This window comes from Cololabis saira, chromosome 16 (assembly GCF_033807715.1).
Source record: "Cololabis saira isolate AMF1-May2022 chromosome 16, fColSai1.1, whole genome shotgun sequence".
NCBI classification, from domain to species: Eukaryota; Metazoa; Chordata; class Actinopteri; order Beloniformes; family Belonidae; genus Cololabis; species Cololabis saira.
The window spans coordinates 35,374,879-35,400,314 of record NC_084602.1 but is presented as its reverse complement, the minus strand read 5'-3'; the positions used below and the strand labels follow the sequence as shown (position 1 = coordinate 35,400,314).

Here is a 25,436-nt window from a genome sequence, read left to right as displayed (position 1 = left end):
TGTTAAGGACATCCGTTTTAATTAGTTCTCCTTCGATTATGACATGTTATTAATGCTCAGTAGGCACAGGAGGTTTGTTATGTATTGTTATAGGTTTGCCTATGAGGCCTATTTCGTGTCTATTTTTGCACAGTTCACTAACGCTTTGAGCTAGGAGGCTGAAATTCTAGACTCTGTATCAGGAGGTGACTCTCATCCACTGTGCCGAGGTCCAGACCCGTGCGACCTTCGGAAGTGTCAAAGGTCACCGCGTGTGTTGCCTTTTTCGGGCCTTTTTGTGTGTTTTTTGAATAATTCAGTAACGCTTTGAGCTGGGAGGCTGATTTTTGACTATGTTGCAATGCAGAAGGCCCTTTGCTAGGATCTTTTGGTCCCGTGGCTGTACGACTTCCACAGAGCTAGTTGGCGTTGCAGAGGGTTCACAGAGTTGAGACTTGGCAAGCCCAATATAGACTCCTGTTGTGCAACTCAAGGTAGCTTGGCTGTCCAGTTATCAAGGCTAATGATAATTCTATTAAAGAATTATTAATAATTAATAAAGTTGACTATTTATCAAATTGTATTATCAAAAATGATAATTCTCGTAGGGGCACCACCGCCGGGGCCTTACTTCCGGTGGAATTCGATAACTAACAGCAGAAAATCAGTCTCATTATGATTTGAATTATCCTGCAGAACAGCAAATCTTACAGAATAACAGTGAAGGCGTGATATCCGAACACTAGGCTCTGCTTAAACAAATCAATTTGTGACCAAATCTTGCATGAAATAACACAACCACTCATAAAGAAATCAATCAGAATTTATTTACATACGGGTGTCAAAAGATGATAAACGCAACACCCAAATAAATCTGATGGCAGAAATGGCTTAAGTATCCATAAAACAATTAATTAACTAGAAAAACAACAATCAATAAAATGAAACATAAACGTTAAATGCATGGAATGAAAAAGAAAAGAAATCAAGCAATAATAACGAAGATACAGAACATCTACAGTTCAAACGGGGCTCCTGTGGTCTTTTAAAGATGGACGCGCCCTCTGGGCCACGTGCAATTAGAACGGATGGTGATCCCGGTGTTAAACCGTGATCAACTGCAGAAAACAGCGCTTTAAAACATGAATGACTAGCAGAAAGTAGTGACTACAAATTAATGAAAACAGTCCTTATAATGATGGTGGTGTAATCTCAGCTCTGAACACAGATTTAGCTCTGTAACACTCCCAGTTAAACTCATACACCCAGGTCTCAAAACCTCACGCCTCCTCGGGTCTCCGGGTGCCGATCAGGGGTTCCTGCCGGGTCTTTGGTCGGAGTCCGATCCCAGAGAGTCCTCCCGCCTCTCCCGCTCCTCCTCCTGACTCTGGAATCACGAGAGGACGGGGGTACAGCTGAAGCAGCCGGCGCTCCAGCTCCGGTCCGGAGGCGATCACGTCGTCTCGGGGGCGCGCGGGGCCAGTCTACTTCTTCTGAGTGCTGGTGCCCGTCGGCCTGAGCGCGTGGCCCCGGGACGGGCAGCGGGATGCGTCTCGGTTCTGCGCGGGGCAGGCTGTCCACAGGTCCTTTCAGGTGAAGTTTTAAGAGCAGAGAGAGAGGTTAGGAAAGAAGAACGGGTCTCACCCTGGGCCGGGGCCGAGCTTCGGAGCGGCTTCCCCCCCCTTTCCAGCTCCCAGGGACCGGGGACACGTGAAGCAGGACTCTGGATGAAAAGTTGAGACCGGGAGCTGATGGGGGCGGCTCCGTGCACCGCGGCTTCAACGGGCTGCAGGTCCACCGGAGCGGCCCGATGGGGCCTTACACCTCCCCCCAGCCGGGGGGAGAAAGGGAGATGGGATCTTGGCCCAGAGCCAAACGATCCAGCTCGGATGAGAGGGTGATCGGAAGAGCAAAGAGAGTGAAGAGGAGCAGCGGCAGGGGTTTTGATCCTACGCGCGCTGCGGTGACGTCATCGGTGCCTCATTGCGATTGGATGGGGCCGTTTGTAGGCGCCACCCCCCCCGCAAGGCATGCTGGGGGTTGTAGTTCAGGCAACAGCGCCATTTTATGAGGCACATTAAAGCGGAAAAGGGGGGGTTCAAAGAAGCAGTACCATTTTGAGGTCTGGTTTTGGCTCCGCTGCATCCCGACCCCTGCTTAGGTGTCATAAAACCCCCAAGGAAGTCTGTTTTCCCTGGCAGAAACCCTGCTGGGTCCTTGTTTTGATCTCCGGCCATGCCGTGGGGGTCGTAAACGGACTATCTCGACCCAGGCCGAGATAACCAGGAGTTAGCAGCAGGGGGTCGCAGGACTTCAGGAAGAAGGGGCAAAGTCTGGTTTTACAAGTCCTCAAAATCACAAAATATTCATACATTTATAAGTCCAGATTTCACATGGGCGACGCACAACATCCCCCCTTTAAGATTCGATGAAGGACTGCAGGGTCCGCGTCGGAGCTAAAACAAACGGTCCAAGTCCATGTGATCATCAAACTCTGAGGGCGTGAGCTGGCCTGGTTAGTCCACTAGGCGAGCAATGCACAAAAATACGAAAAGAACAACATATTTGAAGCAATAACATCATTCATTTACCTAACACAGTGATATCACTCTTAAAGTGCGGTAGATGAAAGATAAAAGGAGGGGTTAGTTAGGTTTCAGGATGTACACTGTACCTAAAATCAAAAGCCAACAATTTAACCACTCTTTGATTAATTGCTAGGCGACAAAAACACACATTAACTTATGTTTGGCTGTGGAAGCCTGAAAGTTGTGTGTAGGCGTGAATTTTTCTTTAACGCCACAAGGTATCCTACCCCCCTTTCCAGGTGTGGAGCGGACTTCCACTTCTGGGTCAGAAAAATTGTGAGGGGGCCGCTGCATACAAGGTAATGCAGCTGTTCAGTGTTCTTTGGCTAAAAAAAAGGTCAAACGTGGGACCCCCCTCGCTCTAAGGTACGGCGTCTGCGCCTTGGTTGTTAATCGTGATCTGTTCTCCTCTGGTTTACTTTAAGAAGACGCTGAGCTGCTTCTTCAGCGTCAGTAACAGTGAAAACTGGGAAGGGCCGCAGCTCCTTTCGGGTAATTAATTTTTGGCTTACTCATGGTGGCGTCTGACCAGGGGGCTCAGGGGATGAGATGACCGGGCTCACCACTTTTGGGTCCAGCCTAAGAACAGACTTGCCTGTCGGTCGATCTCTATCAGCCTGCATGTCCACCTCTGCTGGTTCTCCGTCCACTGCGATGAGCTCTCTGCCATTAATAACCACACCTCAGCTCACGGTCCAGGCCCCAGCGCTTCGCTTGGGATTCTGGCAAGAGATTACACTTATTAACGAAGTCAGCTCACGTTATCACTCAGATTAGAAGAAATTAAACCGATAACAAACCCTGAGAGACTGGGGTATTGGTTATAACCTTAGAAGCAAGAACCAACTGAAAGGAATTAATAAAGTGAGTTAACAGGGAGGAATCTTTAAATAACTTTAAATTAAAGATTCAATTTAAAACACAGTAGAGATTAATCTGAGAAGATTAATAACTCACATGGGGTAATCAGCAACAGTTCAATTAATAGAATTAAAGAAATTAAGTCAACCATTGCCTTCAGTTAAGTATGGTTGCAAAAGGGAATTAATCAGAGATTAATAAAATAGTGATCCCTCAATAAAAGTTCAGATTAATAAAAATCAGGAATTTACAGCGAGCCAACCATTAGTTTCCATGGAACCTGGTTGCAAGAGGAAATTACTCAAACAGATTCACAAAAATTGAGTGATAGAAAAAGTTCAGGTTAATAAAATTAACAGAACTTAAAGCAAACCCAACCATTACCTTCAGTGAAGCAAGGTTGCAGAGGAAATCAATCACAAGATTAATAATCGTGTGATGAAAAATAAAAGTTCAAATTAATAAAATTAAAGAACTTAACAAAGCAATCACCCTTTAGTGAGGCGAGGTTGCCATTAGAACAGGGATGTTTTAAAATAACCGTAGGAATCAGATAATGAGGGGGGAAGAAAAATAAAAATATTTTCTTTCCCGATCAAAATTAATGTTCTGTTATTTCATACAAACTGGTCACAAATATCGTTTCGAGAGAGCCTCACGCTGGGGCGCCATTTATGTTGTGCAACTCAAGGTAGCTTGGCTGTCCAGTTATCAAGGCTAATGATAATTCTATTAAAGAATTATTAATAATTAATAAAGTTGACTATTTATCAAATTGTATTATCAAAAATGATAATTCTCGTAGGGGCACCACCGCCGGGGCCTTACTTCCGGTGGAATTCGATAACTAACAGCAGAAAATCAGTCTCATTATGATTTGAATTATCCTGCAGAACAGCAAATCTTACAGAATAACAGTGAAGGCGTGATATCCGAACACTAGGCTCTGCTTAAACAAATCAATTTGTGACCAAATCTTGCATGAAATAACACAACCACTCATAAAGAAATCAATCAGAATTTATTTACATACGGGTGTCAAAAGATGATAAACGCAACACCCAAATAAATCTGATGGCAGAAATGGCTTAAGTATCCATAAAACAATTAATTAACTAGAAAAACAACAATCAATAAAATGAAACATAAACGTTAAATGCATGGAATGAAAAAGAAAAGAAATCAAGCAATAATAACGAAGATACAGAACATCTACAGTTCAAACGGGGCTCCTGTGGTCTTTTAAAGATGGACGCGCCCTCTGGGCCACGTGCAATTAGAACGGATGGTGATCCCGGTGTTAAACCGTGATCAACTGCAGAAAACAGCGCTTTAAAACATGAATGACTAGCAGAAAGTAGTGACTACAAATTAATGAAAACAGTCCTTATAATGATGGTGGTGTAATCTCAGCTCTGAACACAGATTTAGCTCTGTAACACTCCCAGTTAAACTCATACACCCAGGTCTCAAAACCTCACGCCTCCTCGGGTCTCCGGGTGCCGATCAGGGGTTCCTGCCGGGTCTTTGGTCGGAGTCCGATCCCAGAGAGTCCTCCCGCCTCTCCCGCTCCTCCTCCTGACTCTGGAATCACGAGAGGACGGGGGTACAGCTGAAGCAGCCGGCGCTCCAGCTCCGGTCCGGAGGCGATCACGTCGTCTCGGGGGCGCGCGGGGCCAGTCTACTTCTTCTGAGTGCTGGTGCCCGTCGGCCTGAGCGCGTGGCCCCGGGACGGGCAGCGGGATGCGTCTCGGTTCTGCGCGGGGCAGGCTGTCCACAGGTCCTTTCAGGTGAAGTTTTAAGAGCAGAGAGAGAGGTTAGGAAAGAAGAACGGGTCTCACCCTGGGCCGGGGCCGAGCTTCGGAGCGGCTTCCCCCCCCTTTCCAGCTCCCAGGGACCGGGGACACGTGAAGCAGGACTCTGGATGAAAAGTTGAGACCGGGAGCTGATGGGGGCGGCTCCGTGCACCGCGGCTTCAACGGGCTGCAGGTCCACCGGAGCGGCCCGATGGGGCCTTACACCTCCCCCCAGCCGGGGGGAGAAAGGGAGATGGGATCTTGGCCCAGAGCCAAACGATCCAGCTCGGATGAGAGGGTGATCGGAAGAGCAAAGAGAGTGAAGAGGAGCAGCGGCAGGGGTTTTGATCCTACGCGCGCTGCGGTGACGTCATCGGTGCCTCATTGCGATTGGATGGGGCCGTTTGTAGGCGCCACCCCCCCCGCAAGGCATGCTGGGGGTTGTAGTTCAGGCAACAGCGCCATTTTATGAGGCACATTAAAGCGGAAAAGGGGGGGTTCAAAGAAGCAGTACCATTTTGAGGTCTGGTTTTGGCTCCGCTGCATCCCGACCCCTGCTTAGGTGTCATAAAACCCCCAAGGAAGTCTGTTTTCCCTGGCAGAAACCCTGCTGGGTCCTTGTTTTGATCTCCGGCCATGCCGTGGGGGTCGTAAACGGACTATCTCGACCCAGGCCGAGATAACCAGGAGTTAGCAGCAGGGGGTCGCAGGACTTCAGGAAGAAGGGGCAAAGTCTGGTTTTACAAGTCCTCAAAATCACAAAATATTCATACATTTATAAGTCCAGATTTCACATGGGCGACGCACAACACTCCATATGGAGGCCACAGCTCAAGTTTTACTTGGTTTGGTCAAATGTTGTGGCAACGGCGTCCGTTCGAATGGTGGAAATGGTGAAGTTTCAAAAGTACAGGTCCGATCTGCACCAAACTAACGTCTGTCTGTTCAGGGGATGCCCCCAAACAACATATAAAATTCAGACTTCTATGACTTCTGCAACAGTGTTTCCTCCAAAACGTCCTGGCTGGTTAGGAGGTTGTAGAAACGTATAGCTCTGAGAGCCTCCTGATTAATGGAATAGGGCCTATTTTGTGTCTTTTTTTGCATAGTTCACTAACGCTTTTAGCTAGGAGTCTGAAATTTAGCCACTATAACAAAGAATAATATATAAATGATAATAATGCCATAATCCGTGTATATATCACAACAACGGATCCCATTGACTTTGCATAGTATTATATCCGTGGTGCTCACACGGAATTTTATCACCGAAGGGCCGTAAATGCAAAACCTGCTGCGGCTTTGAGTCATTATGGAGGTTCCTTTGTTTCAAACCATGCAGTCAATGTTAAAAAATCAAGGCTGGGCTCAGAGTTGGGCCTCAGAATTGGAATCAAGTCTTCCCATGTTCAAAGGGTTGTGGCCAAGACTCGGTTCCACCAAGGCCTTGAAGTCCAGAGTTCTTGATTGCTTGTTTCGTCTCGTCTCCGCAGTAAAGCACTCCAAGTCGTTCGCGTCGCCGAGCGCCGACGGCGGCAGCATGGAGGACCTGCGGGCGACGGCCCGGCGGCTGACCTCCGACAGCAGCTTCAGGGAGAGCGTGTACAAGATCATCACCCGCAAGGACGCCGCCAGAGAGACGCAGGACTGAGGAGAGGACGAGAGGTCAAGGAGGACAGACGAGGTCACCTCCGTCCACTGGGATCCACCAGAGGTCGGATCCCAAACCGGCCGCGGTGACGAAAATCTGAAATTAGTCAAGTTAGTGTGTGGTAGAAGTTCCCGCTGCTACAGGAGCAAAAGGGAGCTGGAGCGAGTCCTTGATCGGGTCTCACCTGCATCTGGAAAAGCCCGAAGTCTGCTGGAGCAGGATGTAAAAAAAAGGTTTTGAGGTAAAGAATGATAGAAAATGTTCTTAAATTAATCAGTTTTACCTTCAAATATTCTTAAATTAATCAGTTTTACCTTCAAATATTCTTAAATTAAGCAGTTTTACCTTCAAATGTTCTTAAATTAACCAGTTTTACCTCAAATGTTCTTAAATTAACCAGTTTTACCTTCAAATGTTCTTAAATTAACCAGTTTTACCTCAAATGTTCTTAAATGAACCAGTTTTACCTTCAGATGTTCTTAAATTAACCAGTTTTGCCTTCAGAAGCTCTTAAATAAACCAGTTTTACCTTCAAATGTTCTTAAATGAACCAATTTTACCTTCAAATGTTCTTAAATGAATCAGTTTTACCTTCAGATGTTCTTAAATTAACGAGTTTTTACCTTCAAATGTTCTTAAATTAACCAGTTTTACCTTCAAATGTTTTTAAATTAACCAGTTTTACCTTAAAATGTTCTTAAATGAACCAGTTTTACCTTCAGATGTTCTTAAAATAACCAGTTTTACCCTCAAATGTTCTTAAATTAACCAGTTTTACCTTCGTCAACCACTTTAATGTATTTCTGCAGCAAACTGACGTCATAAATTCTCTCTTTTCAACCAATAACTTTAAGAGTTAAGAGACTTTAACATGTCGGAAGTTTGAATTTTCCTAACGTTAATGTTTGATATATCTGCAGGCATAATCTTTAAATAATCATTTGTTTCAAATTATTAGCAAAACAAATGTGTTTTTTCGTCCTCCTCTAGTTGAAACAGCCTTAATCTGTGTTGGATCACTCAGTATTTATCGGTTAATCCAGACTCACTTATTTAATTGTACATAAATTCAGAAGTTACTGCATGAAACAATGTCATTTTAATGCTCAACAACTGCGGGATTCCCTCCAGTCTCCTTTTAGACATGAAAGCGGCTCGGTATTATACTGTAATACAACTGTTATGATCTTGTTTCCACCTGCTTCTGTGCAGACATGAGGTAGTTTATTCATTTTTATGGGAACATCGATAATCTCTGACATATTTGTAAAGTGTGGAGCATCATTTGCTTCACATAGAGGACTGCACTTCCCAGAGTTCACCACCGGGGGGCGGCCACGTCTCACGCTGGCTGATGGTCGGGTGGAAACGAGGCGCCAGTGGAGGTTTTATCGCCTGGCAGTGAGACAGCGAGGCCTTGTAAATGAGTCACTTTAACATCTTTAAACGTGCAATAAAAGAAACATACGGCACAGACGATGCAACTTGAAAAATGTGTTTTTATTCTTTCATCTTTGATTGCTTGCACTGATTGTTTGTGTCTTCGTGGAGCTGAAATCAACCTCAACCGTTTCATTAGTCCAGCGTCGGAAAATCTTTTCTTTCTTTTCTTTTTTTTCCCACAATCCACATGAGGGTAACTCACGGAGGAAAGCTTTTTATGAAAATGTACAAACGTTTAATAATAACTCAACACCAGAAATGGCACAGAAACAATGGTGGACATGTCAGGATGAGCTTTGGAGGGAACAAGGGACGGACTAGAGGCCCGGCGGCCCGACGGCCGGCCTCAGTGCTGATGAAGCACCTGTGGACTCTCTCTGGTCCTCGTCTCCACAGCAGACGGATGGAAACAGGATAAAAAGTGAGTCACAGCCTCTTCGTGAGCACATCTCCACCGGAGGACGGATCCGTCTCTCTTTGAGAAAGCAATGATTGGACGATGTCTGGAGTCGGAAGCTCTGGTTCGTCACCAGGACCTGCAGCAGATACAAGACACGGGACGTGAGCGACCCGACCAGGAGCGGAACATATCAGAGCCGGGCCGGGGGCGGGGCATATGACCGGGCCCTTTGCAGCTGCTGAGTCCCTATTATCATCGCTACAGCTGAGAGACAGAGAAGGAAATAAGCTAGACGGCCGGGCTACTATATCAACAATTTACCAAAAACTCCCATTTTTCTTGCTGACAGTGACTGCATTTCCATGCATCAATAACCCTTTTAAAACCCGAATATTGGCAATAACCCGAATTTGCACGGCCATGTAAACACCAATTACCCCTTTGAATAACCCGAATTTGCTCATATTCGGGTTTTTAAAAACCCCAATATGACCCCTGGGTTACTCCTTTTAAAACCCGAATATTGGGTCATGTAAACACCAAACGGAATATCCCCATCAAACGGAACAGGAATTTGTTTTCTGCGCATGCTCTGTTCACAAGGAATCCTGGTCTTTTGAGTCCAGGAAGTTTTTATAAACACGGAGAAACCAAGACCAGGAGGAGACTAATCACTTCATAAATGTAATGAAGGATATGAACATTTCTGCATTTGTAGACGGTAGAAAGTACCGGGATAGAAGATTTACAAGAAGGTGAGCGAAAAGTTGTTGTTTTGAATTTGGATACAGGAAGAATTTGTGCCATGATGTTCTCCGTGCGTCGCTGGTTTGATCCAGATATCCCGAATAATTAATTACCATGTAAACGGAATATTCCGAATGTTTCAGTAACTGGAATATTAGCAATAACCCAAATTTTGACTGCATGTAAACGTAGTCAGTGTGTGTCTGTGATTGTTCTAACTGTATCTACCTGTAAACCTGCTCCCTGACCATGATGCAGCTTTTGGCGTCCCGGGCCCAGGGATGAATCGCTGCTAACGTCAGATGTATCTCCCACAGGAGGATTAGGGTGAACAAAATATGCATCTTGTTTGGGCAATTTGGCTTTTTCTTGCACCCTTTTTTCTTTTTCTTTGCGTTTTATCGCTCCACTTTTGTGTTTCTAACTCCCGCTCATGTTTAGACTGTAGGATTACTGCTCTCCCTTGACAAGTGATCGATGATGGTGTATGATGTTGATAGACGGCTGTTGATGACGAACGATTTTACCCAAAATACATTTGGATTAACTTCCAATTTTTGTTTTAATGTTAACTGAGAGTGTGAAAATCTCAGCACAACATATTATACAACGCTTTATACCTAATATGAACCAAGTGGTGCCACAAAAAAATAAATAAATAAAATCTTGCGGGTGGAGGCTGCTGCCTCAGGGGTGAGGGGGGATGAGAGGGGATGGCATCCCCCCCTGAAATAAAAACAGTCAAAATCATCCCCCCCTGTAAAACTGCCATTCCCCCTTTCCATCCCTTATGTCATTTCATCAATGAATGTGGTTTTACTGATATTTCAACATTTAGAGTCATCACCAGAAAAATAACTTATTTGACAATTTTCACCTGTTTCAAGTAAATTTTCACTTGAAATAAGTAGGAAAATCTGCCAGTGGGACAAGATTTATCAAATTTATCAGATTTATCAGCAAAACAATCTTGTTCCAGTGGCAGATTGTTCTACTTATTTCAAGTGAAAATCTACTTGAAACAGGTGAAAATTGTTGTTTTTTCCAGTGATGTGTCGTGTTTTAAGTGTAATGAGATTTTTTTACTAAAATGAGACATTTTAACTAGAAATAAGACAAATATTCTTGTGAAGATTGTGAGTTTTTGCAGTGATCCATTTTACTTATCCTGTGAAGGACAGAATCATATTGATAAGTTCAGAAAAGTGTTTTTTATTGTTGTGTTTTGATGTATTTGATGTAAGCCCAGTGGATATTTAAAGCTTACAGAAGGCTGCATTTAACTGCTGCTATGTCATTCCTGCAGTATTTCTGCAGGTGTTTTGGTCAGTGCTATTATTTGTAATATATTATATTATTTGTAATCAGCACAAATTATCTGCTCCCATATGATAAAATCCACCATCCCCCCTGATTTTCTTTTTACAACTCGAGTACTGATGACAACCCATAACAAGTACTGCCTGCAGCCCATGTGACCCGGCTGAGTGCAGTGGAGGTCAGAGGTCATTCTGGGTAGCTGTCCCCCGGTTGGCCCTGCCCAGTTGCTTTGGGCCTCCCTGGTGCCCGTATGGCTACGTAGTGACTCGTAGGAGGGTTCAGAGCTTAAACACGTTTCTAATCTAAAGTGCTGAGTCACTTTATAAAGTGTTGTGACTGAAAACTTCCTCGACACAACAAAAATAGAATAATTTTGAGGAGTAACGACCTTTCCTGGGTTTACTTCCCCCCCCCGAGCGTCAGGTCTCCTCTGTCCTGCTCAGAACCTGCTCGTAGCCGCGTCGGCGGTCCTTATTTAAAACAACTGCAGCCGCTGCACTCTAAAACAAAATGCTGCAGCTTCATCCTTTCTGCCACGGCTGGATTTGTCCTCCTGCCCTCGCCCTCGCAGCCGCCGCGTGATTATCTGCTTGGACCAGCACTCGGCCGCTCTGCTGCGGGTCGTGTCAGCACTAAGCTGGCAGGGGCCACGTGACGGCTGTCACGCTAGCTCTCGTCTCCGTCCCGGCTGCAGATGTGCTGCAGCTGACCACCCCCCTCCTCCACTCTCCCAGCTCAGCAACGGCCCTCCTGCAGCGCCGTCCTGGTTCCTATCGCCGTGGCAACAGCTACGTCTGACAGAAACACCCGTGTTTACATGCTTTTTAATTTTAATCTTACAGATTGTAGGATTAGTGCAGCCAGAGACCTTTGAACGGGTTGATGCTGGCGGGGAAAAGCACCTCTTTCCCTCCGTCATGTTGAGTCACCTTTGTGTCTTGGACGGTACGACCCCTGAAGGGCCGCGACCAGTACTGAAGTTGAGGGGGGATGAGGGGGGATGGCATCCCCCCCTGAAATAAAAACGGTCAAAATCATCCCCCCTGTAAAACTAAGTGAAAATCTACTTGAAACAGGTGAAAATTGTTGTTTTTTCCAGTGATGAGTCTGGTTTTAAGTGTAATGAGATTTTTTTTACTAAAATGAGACATTTTAACTAGAAATAAGACAAATATTCTTGTTAAGATTGTGAGTTTTTGCAGTGATCCATTTTACTTATCCTGTGAAGGACAGAGTCATATTGATAAGTTCAGAAAAGTGTTTTTTATTGTTGTGTTTTGATGTATTTGATGTAAGCCCAGTGGATATTTAAAGCTTACAGAAGGCTGCATTTAACTGCTGCTATGTCATTCCTGCAGTATTTCTGCAGCTGTTTTGGTCAGTGCTATTATTTGTAATATATTATATTATTTGTAATCAGCACAAATTATCTGTCCCCATATGATAAAATCCACCATCCCCCCTGATTTTTTTTTACAACTCGAGTACTGGCCGCGACTAAGGATGGGAATCAAGAACCGGTTCTTGTTCGGAACCGGTTCCCAGTGTTTCAATTCCTTGGAATCGTTTGCAAATTTTGCAAACTATTCCCTTTTCCATTCCAGTGGGAATGAACAACGTCACACAGCATTCAATAGTAAACATGGCGCCCAAGCAATACAAACGCTCAATAGTCTGGTTACGTTTCAGTAAAAGAGACAACAGGGCAACTTGAAATACTTGCTAAAATCGAAAATGGAATTGGAATTGTAAAAATCGTATCAATTCCCGTCCCTAGCCCCGAAGGGCAAAGGCAATGGGCAAAGAAGCACATACCTGTCGATCGTGTCCTGGTCACCAGGCGGTGGTTCCGACATCAGCGGGATCGAAAAGTGCCACGAGACCCGCCCGGCCCCGTTCCCGGGTTTGGACGGCTCTTCTAAAGCGGTCCAAAGTGCCATCAGGGCACGAGTCTCTTCTGGTGCCGGGGTAGGAACGGATCTCTGGACACCAGCCTCAGACGGAGCGATGGCGCTGTCAGGTATGGAGGCGGGTGCAGACGCCGTGCCGCCAGTGTTTTATGGATCTACAGGAGCCCCGCTGCAACCCAGTGGGACTCCTGCAGGACTTAATCGGACATAAAAGTAGCTGAATGCCTGAGTCCACCGGTGACGGACTCGTTTCCCCTCGTGGGGTGAATAAAGATTCATAAATAAACTAAATTAAACTAATATCGTGGCTAACGAGTGATTGTGTCTGTGGTTGTGAAGCAGCTCGCGGCTAACAGGTTAGCTAAACCCGTCTCAGTCGGTCCAGACTAGCCAATAGCGTTAGCAGGTGGAACAGTGCCTCTGACTTCCGGGGGGGTTCTAGTTCTAGTTCTAGTTAAGATCTCTGACTAGAAAAATGTCCGTTGGCTCCGAAGTTTTGCTACGGCCAGGCTAGCTACAGTTAGCCGTGTTTAGCTGCATGTTAGTAACATCCTGAATGATTTCCTGCCCTTTCACGAGCAGACGTGAGGCGGCTACGCATCTAAACAATATAATATTCATATTTCAGATGTAAATGTGCATTTCTTTGATTATGGTGCCATGTGTTGGCGCCGGCGCGGTAAATAAAGCGTCTTTCAGTCTAAGTCAAAAGGTCGTTCAGACCCCGTGACGGTCAGCCGGCGGCTCGGGACCCAGAACCTGAAGCCGGGGCCAGTTGAGAACCGCTGAGTTAGACAACCGCGGAGTTGTCAGAAGATACTAGTGCAGGGGTCGGCAACCCGCGGCTCTAGAGCCGCATGTGGCTCTTTAGCGCCGCCCTAGTGGCTCCTGGAGCTTTCAAAAATGTTTGACCTTTTTTTTCCTTTTTTTCTTCTTTTTTTTCCTCTTTATTTTCTCTTTTTTCTTTTTTTCCTTTTTTTCTCTTTTTTTCTTCCTTTTTCCTTTCTTTTTTAATCTCGACATTTCAACTTTTTTCTCAACATATCGATTTTTTTCTCAACATTTCGACTTTTTTCTCAACATTTCCACTTATTGGAAAATACGGACGCCATTAATACGGCCATTAATATGGCGTCCGTATTAATGGTGCCATCGGTGTAAACCGGAGTCAAGTTCTCTCATCTGATTATGTCTGACCTGGCAATAAAGCTTTTTCTGATTCTGATTCTGATTCTGATTTTCTCGACATTTCGACTTTTTTCTCGACATTTCGACTTTTTTCTCGACATTTCCACTTTTTTCTCGACATTTCCACTTTTTTCTCAACATTTCCACTTTTTTCTCGAGATTTTACTTACTACTAACCAACATTAATTTCGACATTGACTTTTTTCTCGACATTTCCCCTTTTTTCTCAACATTTCGCCTTTCGCCATTTGCCTTCATTCTAAGGCTTATACGAGACTTTTCATTTCTTGCGGCTCCAGACATATTTGTTTTTTATGTTTTTGGTCCAATATGGCTCTTTCAGCATTTTGGGTTGCCGACCCCTGTACTAGCGGCACGGGCACGAAGCAGCGCGTGATTACAGACGCCTTCAGAGCCTGACAGCGCCATCTACCGCTCTTCGGGCGTGCATGTGCCACTTTTAGATCTCGCTGTCTTTCCTGCCGGAGGACCTCCGCGTTCAACTGTCATTGTAGAAGAAGAAGAAAAAGAAGAAAAGCAGAGCGCTGCTTCTGGATCCCCTGGAGGATCCAGCGTCCTCTGCACCGTCTGGCGCTCCGACTCGTTCCTCCGTTGCAGAAGTGCCTCTAGAGTTGCTATGGAGTTGTGCTTCCCAAAGAAAAACAAGGACTCTTTTCATTCCTGCACAGCTTTCAGTCGGCTGGGCGAAGCAGACGGAGCAGAGGGAGAGGGAGGGATAGAGAGGGGGAGAGAGAGAGAGGGAGAGAGAGTGGAGGGCGCTCTCTCCCCATCGGGTCCCCGGAGGCTTCAGCGGGCGCCGGGTCGAGGGAGAATAAATCCATGATACAAAAATGGTTTGTTTGTGTTGCTGGGGCCTCTGGAAATCCAAAACGTGAGGAAGCTGCTCATGGAGATGACGGGAGGTAAAACGGAGCAGTGGGGGGTTGTGGGTAAAGCTGCTGTAGTGACGAGGGCCGCCGCGACGGCCCGCGGTTCACTTCTCGTCCAGGCTGGCCTTGAGCCGCGCCTCCAGGGCCATCTTGTCGAAGGTGCGCATGTTGGTCTCCTCTCGCACTTTGTCGCGGACGTGGAAGGAGGCCTGGGCCACGGAGCGGGCGCTTTCCAGCACCGCTTTCTTCTCCCGGAAGATCTGCTCGCTCTTCTCCAGCTTCCTCTCGATGGACTGCAGCAGCTCGTGGCGCCGCTGCCGCTCCTCGTCCTCCACGCGCTGCCGGTTCTGCTTCTGCAGCCGCTCCTTCTCCTGCCGGCTCTGCACGGCCCGCTGGGCCTTCTCCCTGGCCTTCTCCTCCGCCGCCAGCGCCGCCTGCTGGGCGCGTTTCTCCGCCTCCTTGACCCGGGTGGCCATCAGCTGCTGCTGCTGCCGCTCGCGCCGCTCCGCCGCCTTGCGGGCCTTCTGGATCTGCTTCTCCTCGCGCTTGGCCTTCTCCTTCAGCTCCAGGCCCCGCCGCTCCACGATGTGCTCGTAGTTCTCCAGGGAGCGGCTGAGCTTCTCCTCCGCCGCCCTCCTGGCCTCCTCCCGCTCCTCCTGCTCCCGCCGGGCGATTTCCTGGATCAGGGCGGCGTGGCGGCGCTTCTCGGCCTTGTTCAGGCCACGGCGCTCCTCCTGCGACTGGTGCTCCCGCTCCTGCCGCTTCAGCTCGGCCATGGTGAGCTTCTCCTGCAGCAGCAGCCGCTCCTGCTCCAGCATGGCAGCGCGCTCCTCCTCCAGCGCCCGCAGGTTCTGCTCCTGCAGCGCCTTCTTGTGCTTCTCCTCGCGGGCCGCCAGCTGCAGCCGGAGCAGGCGGCTGCGCTCCTGCTGCTCCGCCATCTCCCTCCAGCGCTCCTCGCTCTCCTCCGCCTGCCTCATCCTGGCGGCCGTCGAGTCCCGCTCCTGCTGGCTGAGGCGCCGCTGCCGCCGGGTCACCTTGGTCTGCCAAACCCGCTGGCACTGCAGCACGGCGCGCTGCTTCTCCCGGTCCTCCTGCTCGCGCCGCAGCTCCTCCATGCGCCGCTCGCTGTCCCACTGCAGGTGGGCCACGTAGCGGGTCTGGCTCATGATGTCCTCCTCCTGGTAGCGCGCCAGCATCAGGGCGGCAATCTTGCGGTCGCGCTCCGACACGGCCTTCAGGCCTCGCCGCTTCACCTCCTTCACGATGCGCTCCACCTTCTGCGTGGTCTGGGGGGAGTGGCTGAGGTCGCCCAGGCTGAGGCTGCGGCCCATCAGAGAGTTGAAGGTGGCCAGGGTGCGAGCCCGGGGGCTGGACACCTTGGCCCAGCGGTCCCGCGCTCCGTCCCAGCTATAGGAGGAGGAGGCGCCCGACTCGTCGGAGGTGCATGTGGTGGTGGTGGTGGAGGTCGAAGGGCAGAGGGGATCCATCCTGCGCTGCAGAGACTCCAGCGAGTGGCTTTTTCCTCGCTCTTTGGCATGGAGTCCAAGATGTCCGTTGTGCTGAGAGAAAGGTCTGGTCAAGCCGTTCTGAGGCGTCGCGGCGCTCTGAACCGGCGACTTCGACACCGACGAGGTCAAGGTGGACTTGGCTCTTGGGAAGGCCGGAGGTTTGGGTGTGGACCTGGGAAAGGTGTTGGAGGATTTGGCCCCCGAGTACCTCCTGACCACCGCCGGGGGGCCGGACGAGAGCGGCCGGGGGGCTCTGGCGTGTCCAGACGGTGAGGACGGTGAATGTTTGGCAGATCCTTGAGCCCCAGCCTTGGAAGGTGGGGCCGAGGTTGTGGGGACAGTTTTTGAGGATGCTGGGATAGATTTGGGGGAGGAGGGGGCGGCTTTAGCTACAACAGTCGCTGCAGAGGATGTTTCTCCATCAGGAACCGAGCTGGAGGCCTTCCCGGACTGAGGAGGGGAGGCCCCGACCCCTCCGGGTGAGGACGGGGTAGCGGCGGCGCTGCTGTTGGCTGCCGCCTGCAGCATCCGCCTCTTCTCCTCCCGGACGATCCTCTCCCTCTCCTCCCGGCACTGCCTCAGCTTTCCGTGCCTGTCCTTCTCGTAGACCTCGAACAGACCGGTGGCGACCCGCATGGAGCGCCCGGGGGCCTCCCGGACGAAGTCGGCGAGGGGGCGGGACAGCAGCTCCACCGGTTTGACCCCGCAGCGGGCGCACGCCTCCAAGGAGCGGGGGCTCGTCAGCACGTAGCGACTGCCCTCGGCGGCCGGCGAGTCAAAGTTGTACAGGTCCAGGTGCAGCTTGGGGGGGGCCGGTTCCTCAGAGGGAACGTCCGGCCCCGCCGGTGGCGGCGACGCGGCCCGACTGGGGCTCGGCTCGGGGCTGCCGGAAGGTGGCGTCTCAAAACCGTCTCCATCCTCCTCTGTGGTGGTGCCGTCGGCCTGGTCGGGCAGGCGCTGGTCCTCGGGGGCCACAGCAGGGGGGTCGAGCTGCGGGCCTTTGCACTTGCTTTGCTCCTCAGCATCCGAAGGGTCCACCATCGCTGGCTACCACTGCAGGTACAGAGAGGGGGGGGGGGGTAACAGCGTGAGAGCAGTGGCGTCAATTCAGTGGAAGCTAAGGTATGGCAAGGTTACGAGTCACAGAACTTAACTAGAGTATCAATCAACACGTCCAGCAAATACTCAGCACAGAAGTTTATGTAGCTTATCTGTGTGGTCAAGAAAATTGGATCTTTTTCAAATGCAGTCTCGCTCACTGCAAAAACTCAAAATCTTACCAGGAATATTTGTCTTATTTCTAGTTAAAATGTCTCATTTTTAGTCAAAAACCTCATTACACTTAAAACAAGAGTCATCAACAGAAAAAAAAAAACTGTTATTTGACAATTTTCACCTGTTTCAAGTAAATTTTCACTTGAAATAAGTAGAAAAATCTGCCAGTGGGACAAGATTTATCTTCTCATTACAAGCAAAAAAATCTTGTTCCACTGGCAGATTTTTCCACTTATTTTAAGTTAAAATCTACTTGAAACTGGTGAAAATTGTTGTTTTTGAGTCTTGTCTTAAATGTAATGAGATTTTTCTTTACTAAAAATTTGACATTTTAACTAGAAAAAAGACAAATATTCTTGTTAAGATTTTGAGTTTTTGCAGTGTATAATAACTAGTGAAATCGATCATGTTGTTCTGATTTGCATTTGTAGTTATTCTTAATGTATTAAGTAATAGAATAATCAATACAAACAGACACAGAGTAATTCCATAAATGTATTTAAAAAACATTTACATTTAACCCTTGAAGCCAAGGTGTGGCGGCTGCCGTACCTTCATACCCAATTGACCCCCCTGCGTGAGAGGAAGTGGACAAAACCAGGATTAAAGCTTAAAGCAGATGCAATCGGCGGGGGGAGGGCGGTCGCGCACATCTTCTCCGTGTTTTTCAACACCAGATGAGACTTCTCCCTTCAGGGAAGTGACATAACTGCCAGAAAAACCACCACAGTCCTCTAATGGGGGTCTATTTTTGGCGGAGTTACTGGGTTGAGAGAATTTGATTACTCATAGCGATGTTTTCACTCCACCTCACACCGCCGGCCGGTCTGGAAACATCCACCATGGTCGAGAGAATGTCACCTAGGTCGTTTCGGTGCACCGAAACGACCTAGGTGACATTCTCTCGATCGGCTGATGTATTTATTATTCAAGGACCAGAGTGGGATGACTCTCCTCTGGATCCACGCACGGGTGTAAACAGGGGAAGGCCTCCGATTTTTCTCCACGAGAATATAATAAATCACAGTTGGATTTCACTGCCACGTAGTTATTAAATCTCGGTTCATCCTCTCACCTGCCAGTCTGCGAAGCGTCGTCTGAACCGGTGCGCTGTTCCCCTGTGATCCGCCCAGCCCCCCTCGTTCCCCGCATAATATCGGGTTTCAGGGGGGGAGAAGGGAAGAAGGCTCCGGCCGGGGATGCGGGGATGGATGCGGGGGATGCGGGGATGGAGCGTCACATCGTCGCACCGTTACCCGGCGGTTATCACCGTCTCTGAGCCTCGGCTGGGGTCCGATCTGCGGTCTGATCTGGGGCCGCGGAGCCGTGTGACGGGGTGGGGGAGTCGCCGTGTCCTGCGGATGTTCCTGCTCCTGCGACCCTCCCCGAGCAAAGCGCATCCCGTCAACATCCGCGTCTCCACCTGCTGTTCAGCATCGCAGCCTCCGTAGCTCCGCCCGCTCCTAATGCTGGAAATAAATACGTTTCCTTTTTTATTTTTTATTTTTTTTATTTATTTTTATTGAGTTTAAAATAGACACATTTCTATCTCCATATTTATATACTACTGTTTTTTTCTGTTATCTATCTATCTATCTATCTATCTATCTATCTATCTATCTATCTATCTATCTATCTATCTATCTATCTATCTATCTATCTATCTATCTATCTATCTATCTATCTATCTATCTATCTATCTATCTATCTATCTATCTATCTATCTATCTATCTATCTATCTATCTATCTATCCATCCATCCATCCATCCATCCATCCATCCATCCATCCATCCATCCATCCATCCATCCATCCATCCATCCATCCATCCATCCATCCATCCATCCATCCATCCATCCATCCATCCATCCATCCATCCATCCATCCATCCAGTCTCTATTTTTAGCCTCCTATACCTCATTTAAAGATTTTAATGTAAAAGATTTTACAATTTGCAAGTTAATAAGGTCAGAAAGTCAAAGTTTTAACTTGACAACTGAGTTGTTATTTTTCATAAAAATGTTCAAGTTTTTGTTCTCAACGTCCTGACCCAACGAGGCTGGATGTTCGCCTTCAGCACAAACCTTTAAATAGCTACCAAACAATTTAGTTTAAAATAGCCACATTTCTATCTCCACATTTCTATTCTACTGTTTTTTTTCTGTTTTTTTTTTTTCCATTTGTTTTTCATTAACCGTATGAAATAATATATGGACAAAGAAACGAGCATGGAAAGAGGGAAACGACAGATCTACCAGTGATAAACACAAGTAAAAGTAAATATTAATCCGTGCAGGCAGGTCCAGCTGCCGTGTGTCTGCTGAGTGGACTGTAACTGGGTGTAATTACTACAAATGGCCACCAGATGGAGCCACAGTAAAAGACTTCTATCTATCTCCAGGACTGTTTCAGAAAATTAGAATATTGTGATAAAGTTCTTTATTTTCTGTAATGCAATTAATAAAACAAAAATGTCATACATTCTGGATTCATTACAAAACAACTGAAATATTACAAGCCTTTTATTATTTTAATATTGCTGATTATGGCTTACAGTTTAAGATTAAGATTCCCAGAATATTCAAATTTTTTGAGATAGGATATTTGAGTTTTCTTAAGCTGTAAACCATGATCAGCAATATTAAAATAATAAAAGGCTTGCAATATTTCAGTTGATTTGTAATGAATCCAGAATGTATGACATTTTTGCATTACAGAAAATAAAGGACTTTATCACAATATTCTAATTTTCTGAGACAGTCCTGTATCTGTCTGTCTGTCTGTCTGTCTGTCTGTCTGTCTGTCTGTCTGTCTGTCTGTCTGTCTGTCTGTCTGTCTGTCTGTCTGTCTATAGAAAGTCACATTTCTAACTTACATGTGTTTGAGTTTATAAAATAAGTAGTTCCGAAGGTTTTTTTCATAAAAATATTCAAGTTTTTGTTTATTTTTTATTTTTTTAATTTATTTATTTATTTTATTCTTTATTTCATTCATTAAAAGAAAAACAAAACAGTTCAATATAATTACAACAAATCTCTTTCCTTGAATGAAAGGGAACAGAAAGAAGACTAAGCTTAGTTTTTGTTCACCAGTTTGAGTTTTTTATTAGTTTTCTTCTGCAGATTTGCAGCTTCATACAATCAGAAACTTTTCCTTAAAAAGTTACTAATTCATTAAGTTAGACATTATTTATGTTTCTGTGTTTTTAAGGTTTTCAAAGTTAAAACTTGTGAGTTGTCTTAAACCAGTTTACAAGTTTTCCTTTGCAAACTTGTAAAATCATAAAGTAAGTAATTAAGTTTTTTTTTTTCAAGCAAGATTGCAAGTTTAACATTTCAGAAATACAGAGTTTTCACACATATAATTTACAACTACATAACAAAAAATGCAGGATATTAATTTTGATCACTTACTTTGCAAAAAAATGTATACTTTTATTTTGGAAGAACGATTCCCCTCCATCTTATAAGACTTTCATAGACCAAATCACAGCATTTCTACCATTAAAAAAGCTAACATTGGGGTTGTAGGCGAGATTTGGCATGTGTGCACAAAAGAAAATTGTAAGACCTACTGTCATTAAGGATGTTTCGGATTGCCTTTCTTTTGTGAAATAGAAAGATATTGAAAAAAAAAAGAAATACAGAGTTTTCTATGACAAATGTGGGATTTTATAGATCAGATATTCAGATATAAAGTCAAAAATTCAGAGTTTTCTTGTACAGATTTGCAAGTTTATGGTTAAAAATCTAGTTTTACTTAGATAATTTGTTTATCAAAACAATTAACTGGTGTGTAGTTTTTTCACAGTATAAAACATATGAACATGTTTATTTAATTGCGCTGCTGCCGTCTGCGGCCTAAAACCAGATGTAATTTCAGGGTTCGGCCACCAGATGGCGACAAAGTGACAGAGTTGTGCTTCGGTCCTGGAGTTTAGCAGCGAGGGAGCGTTACTTACGTTTTTGGTGTATTTATTAAAAGACGTAATTTTGTTTTCACATAATTCATACATTTTTATTTTTTATTTTATTCTTTATTTCATTCATTAAAAGAAAAACAAAAATTACAACAAATATCTTTCCTTGAATGAAAGGGAACAGAAAGAAGACTAAGCTTAGTTTTTGTTCACCAGTTGGAGTTTTTTATTAGAAAAATCTTCATACAATCAGAATCTTGGGATTGCAAGTATGTAATTTCAGGGTTCGGCCACCAGATGGCGACAAAGCGACAGAGTTGTGAGGTAGCGTTACTTACGTTTTTGGTGTATTAATTAAAAGACGTAATTTTGTTTTCACATAATTCATACATTTTTATTTATTTTTTAATACTGTTGTGTCCTTCCTAACTCCATATTTGCACGGTCTCTTGTCCTCGTCATCCCCCTCTTCCCGGCTGACCAGCTCCTCTCAACTGCAGGAGAAGCCAGAAGCACAGGTGTGAGTAATCAAAGCCCTCGTGGATGTTAGAGCTTGATTGAGTAATGCTTTCCTTTTAAGGTCATGTGGCCTTCATTGACAGGAACCAGAGCAGAGAACCAGGGGTGGGGGGCATAATGGTCCAGCTGCATGTGTGGGGGCCACTCAGCCAGGTGAGCCATCTCGTGTCTCATCAGGTGAAAACACTTAACGTCACAGGAGAATAAGATTTATTTGGTTGTCTGAAGTGTCTTCAAAGTCATAACAACCCTGTTTTAATCCCAAATAATGACTTTTTTACATGCCAAACTCACATTAGAGTATAATTATCCAGTTTCTCCCTTCTCTCTTCATATGATGTTGCATCTGCTGAACCTCAACTTTTAAACAGTATTGTTCGTTAAAAGCACTCCTGGGAAAACACATGAATGACATCACAGAGAGGGGGGGTTGTCCAGGGATTATACAATCAATCGTTATAACAGGCATTCTTTAATTTTTTTTTTTAATCAAGGTATTTTTACTTAGTTTTACAAGTTATAGTTTACAATTTAACATAAGTTCAACAGAACACACAAGGAGAAAACAAACAAATCGTAAATCCCATCGACCCCCTCACAAATACCACACACACAGAGTTCACAGTATGAAATACATAGTTCAATATTCAGAACTCATATAGCCAGATAACAAAAAACAAACAACAAAAAGATACAATAATAAAGATGACTGAGGACAGTAACAGAGGTTTACAGTACTATATTGTCTGTCTCCATATCTTCTTTTTTTATTTTTATTTATTAACATACGGTGCAAACAGCAACAAAATACGACATCAGTTACAATGATATGTATCTAGGTGTGTGTGTGTGTGTGTGTGTGTGTGTGTGTGCGTGTCTGTGTGCGTGTAAATAAGATGTTTAAAGTAGATAAATAAATTAAAAATATTAATTTGAGAATAAATAAGTAAACAAATAAATAATTATCATATAGAGTGGTGTAGCACAATATAATATAAATATAGCATAATAATATAATAATATCCTAATATAACATAATAATTTTTATAATATAACATATAACAAAATGATATCACCTTACTATAATATATAACAATATAATAATACTATAGTTTAACATCCCATGAGATTTCATAACTTAATTTTCATTTTCATTTCATTTAATTATTTATTCAGGTTAAAACAAAAACAAAATAATCAGAATACATAAAATGTATATACCGAAAAAAAACCCAAAGAAAACCATAAGCAAAACAATTTATAATATATTTATATTTATTTATAATTAATATAATAATACACTATGAAACAATATATCATGATAATACCAGGAATAATTATTAGAGTTAGAATTGGTAATTTATGTTTTGCAATGAGTCCTTCTTGTAGACCTTTTTGATTTTAAGCATTTTTAAATTTGTATGTATATGTGTGTATGTATATGTATATATATATATATCTTTTTCCCCCTATTTGTGATATGTCTCCATATCTTCAACAAACATTAAGAAAAGCTGTCATACGTTATAAAATGTTCTAGTAGACCCCTGATTCCATTTCAATAATATCCTAGCTCCTAGCTAGGAGAGAGCAGAAAGCCACCATTATTCTTTCCCACATCTCTAGATGGGAGTCTATCTGAGTTACACCAAAAAGTGCAATGAATAAGCCTTCTTTAATTTTAATCTGGTCACAATTTTCACCTTTGTCTTGAATGCATCGTTACATGAATTCAGCTCTCCTGTCTTCTGGTTTTGTCGTCTGTGATTATGTCAGTGCCCGACTGGTGACAGTGTTGTGTGTAAAAGAGGGATCATTACCGAATGAGCCAGCAAACCGCAGACGAGGGGAGTCTTTGAGAACAAAACTGTTTATTTTGTCAGTTTGTGGTGGTGAGAGCTCCCAGGGTCTATGCTGAGACTACATCTCCATTAACTTCCCTTTTTTTAGTCATTCTACGGTTTTAAGTGACTCAACATGCAAAAGTCACCACATTGTCGTTCCTGTCGTTCCTCGGAAGAAAAGTTAGCAGTGCTAACAAAATCCTTTTACCCACATCAGTCTTCTGAATCCTTAACAACATGTTTTGCTTTTAATTCTCAAAAAGAGAGAAAAGTGAAGTAGAATAATTTAAAGGCACCCTGAGTAAACGAGACAGCTACAGACCAGCAGGCGGCAGCACAGCACAGGACGGTTAATGTGTTTTTCATTACATCACCACAAAGTTCAGCCAGTTCAGTTCAGTTCAGTAGTGTTTGTGGCTCGTCCAGCTTGACCTCACGGTCTCTCCGGGTCGGTTCTGTCAACATTAGCATCCGTCAGCCAAACCTCGAGTGAGGAAGTGCAACAAGGCTCGATTGTCATAGTATTTCTAGGGTCTCTTTTTGCAAACATGGTCACAGTCTGTGTTTAACATATCAGAGCTTGTTCTCTGATATACTCGCTTTTTGTTTTTAAAAAGATTAGAAAAAATTTCCATTTTAGAGCTTTTAAGACAAATCAGGGAATTTGCACTAAACATGAATAGAGGGAATGCGCATGACGTCACAGATGTGACTTCACAGCGGGTTTCGCCCACTGAGTGTCAGAAAGACTGAGTGTCGGAAAGACTGAGTGGCAGCGTAAACTTTCAGTTTGAGCAACTGGAAAACATCTAAAATGGGAAAGAGCTGTTGTGTTATCGACTGTACTCATAGATTTAGCAAGAAATCGGAGTTATCGTTTTACAGACTGCTGAAAAATAAGCTTAAGAGAGACAAATGGATCTCTGCAATTCACAGAAACGACTAGATTCCAGGCACCGAAACGTGGATTTGTGGTTCCCATTTTGTATCAGGTAATGTTGGATTTTTGGGTAGCTAACGTTAAACGGTCAAATCATAAAGTTCGGTGTCCTCATCACTTCAAATCAAATCAATCATCACCAAACAATGACAGGCTCACGTTCTACCTATCAGATCATCATTTTTTTGATGACCTGGTCCTTACCACTTTTCAAAACTCAGTAACCACAACCTCAGGTCTAAACAGTATATACAGTGGGGAAAAAAAGTATTTAGTTAACCACCAATTGTGCAAGTTCTCCCACTTAAAAAGATGAGAGGACTGTAATTTTCATCATAGGTACATTTCAACTATGAGAGACAGAATGGGGAGAATGGGGAGAGACAGAATTTTGTATCAGGTAATGTTGGATTTTTGGGTAGCTAACGTTAAACGGTAAAATCATAAAGTTCGGTGTCCTCATCACTTTAATTTCTACAACAAATCCTGCCTTGAAGTAGGACCAAGCCTCAAGACTTTTGTATGCCTTCAAGCTTTGCTTCGTGTATTTCCCCGCCGTAGAAATTAAGTTCATATAAATATCAGGAAACTGGATTGGTGTCCAAATATTAATGTCCATGGACCACTGGTTCTTGGTAACTGTACCAAATATTAATGTC

The 25,436-nt window shown here is 44.8% G+C and overlaps 2 protein-coding genes across 2 annotated transcripts in view; one reads left to right on the top strand and one right to left on the bottom strand.

Annotated features, from left to right (window-relative positions):
- The window catches only part of plekhd1 (pleckstrin homology domain containing, family D (with coiled-coil domains) member 1), a 33,413-nt gene extending 26,111 nt beyond the window's left edge, over positions 1 to 7,302 (top strand). The window contains exon 13 of the mRNA XM_061743395.1: positions 6,718 to 7,302. Within this exon, the coding sequence (XP_061599379.1) occupies positions 6,718 to 6,875 (158 nt within the window). The 3' untranslated portion in view covers positions 6,876 to 7,302. The remainder of the gene's footprint in view (positions 1 to 6,717) is intronic.
- A 7,334-nt stretch (positions 7,303 to 14,636) lies between these two features.
- On the bottom strand, positions 14,637 to 18,769 carry ccdc177 (coiled-coil domain containing 177). Its single transcript, XM_061744112.1, has 2 exons — positions 18,632 to 18,769; positions 14,637 to 17,334 (listed from the first exon to the last, which is right to left on the bottom strand). Exon 2 carries the CDS (start codon positions 17,320 to 17,322, stop codon positions 14,878 to 14,880), a length of 2,445 nt encoding a protein of 814 aa, XP_061600096.1. The 5' UTR covers positions 17,323 to 17,334; positions 18,632 to 18,769; the 3' UTR covers positions 14,637 to 14,877.
- Between the last annotated feature and the right edge of the window lie 6,667 nt (positions 18,770 to 25,436).

Excerpts from the sequence above, each read along its gene's own strand:
- ccdc177 (XM_061744112.1), bottom strand. The coding sequence starts at position 17,322 with ATGGTGGACCCTTCGGATGCTGAGGAGCAAAGCAAGTGCAAAGGCCCG.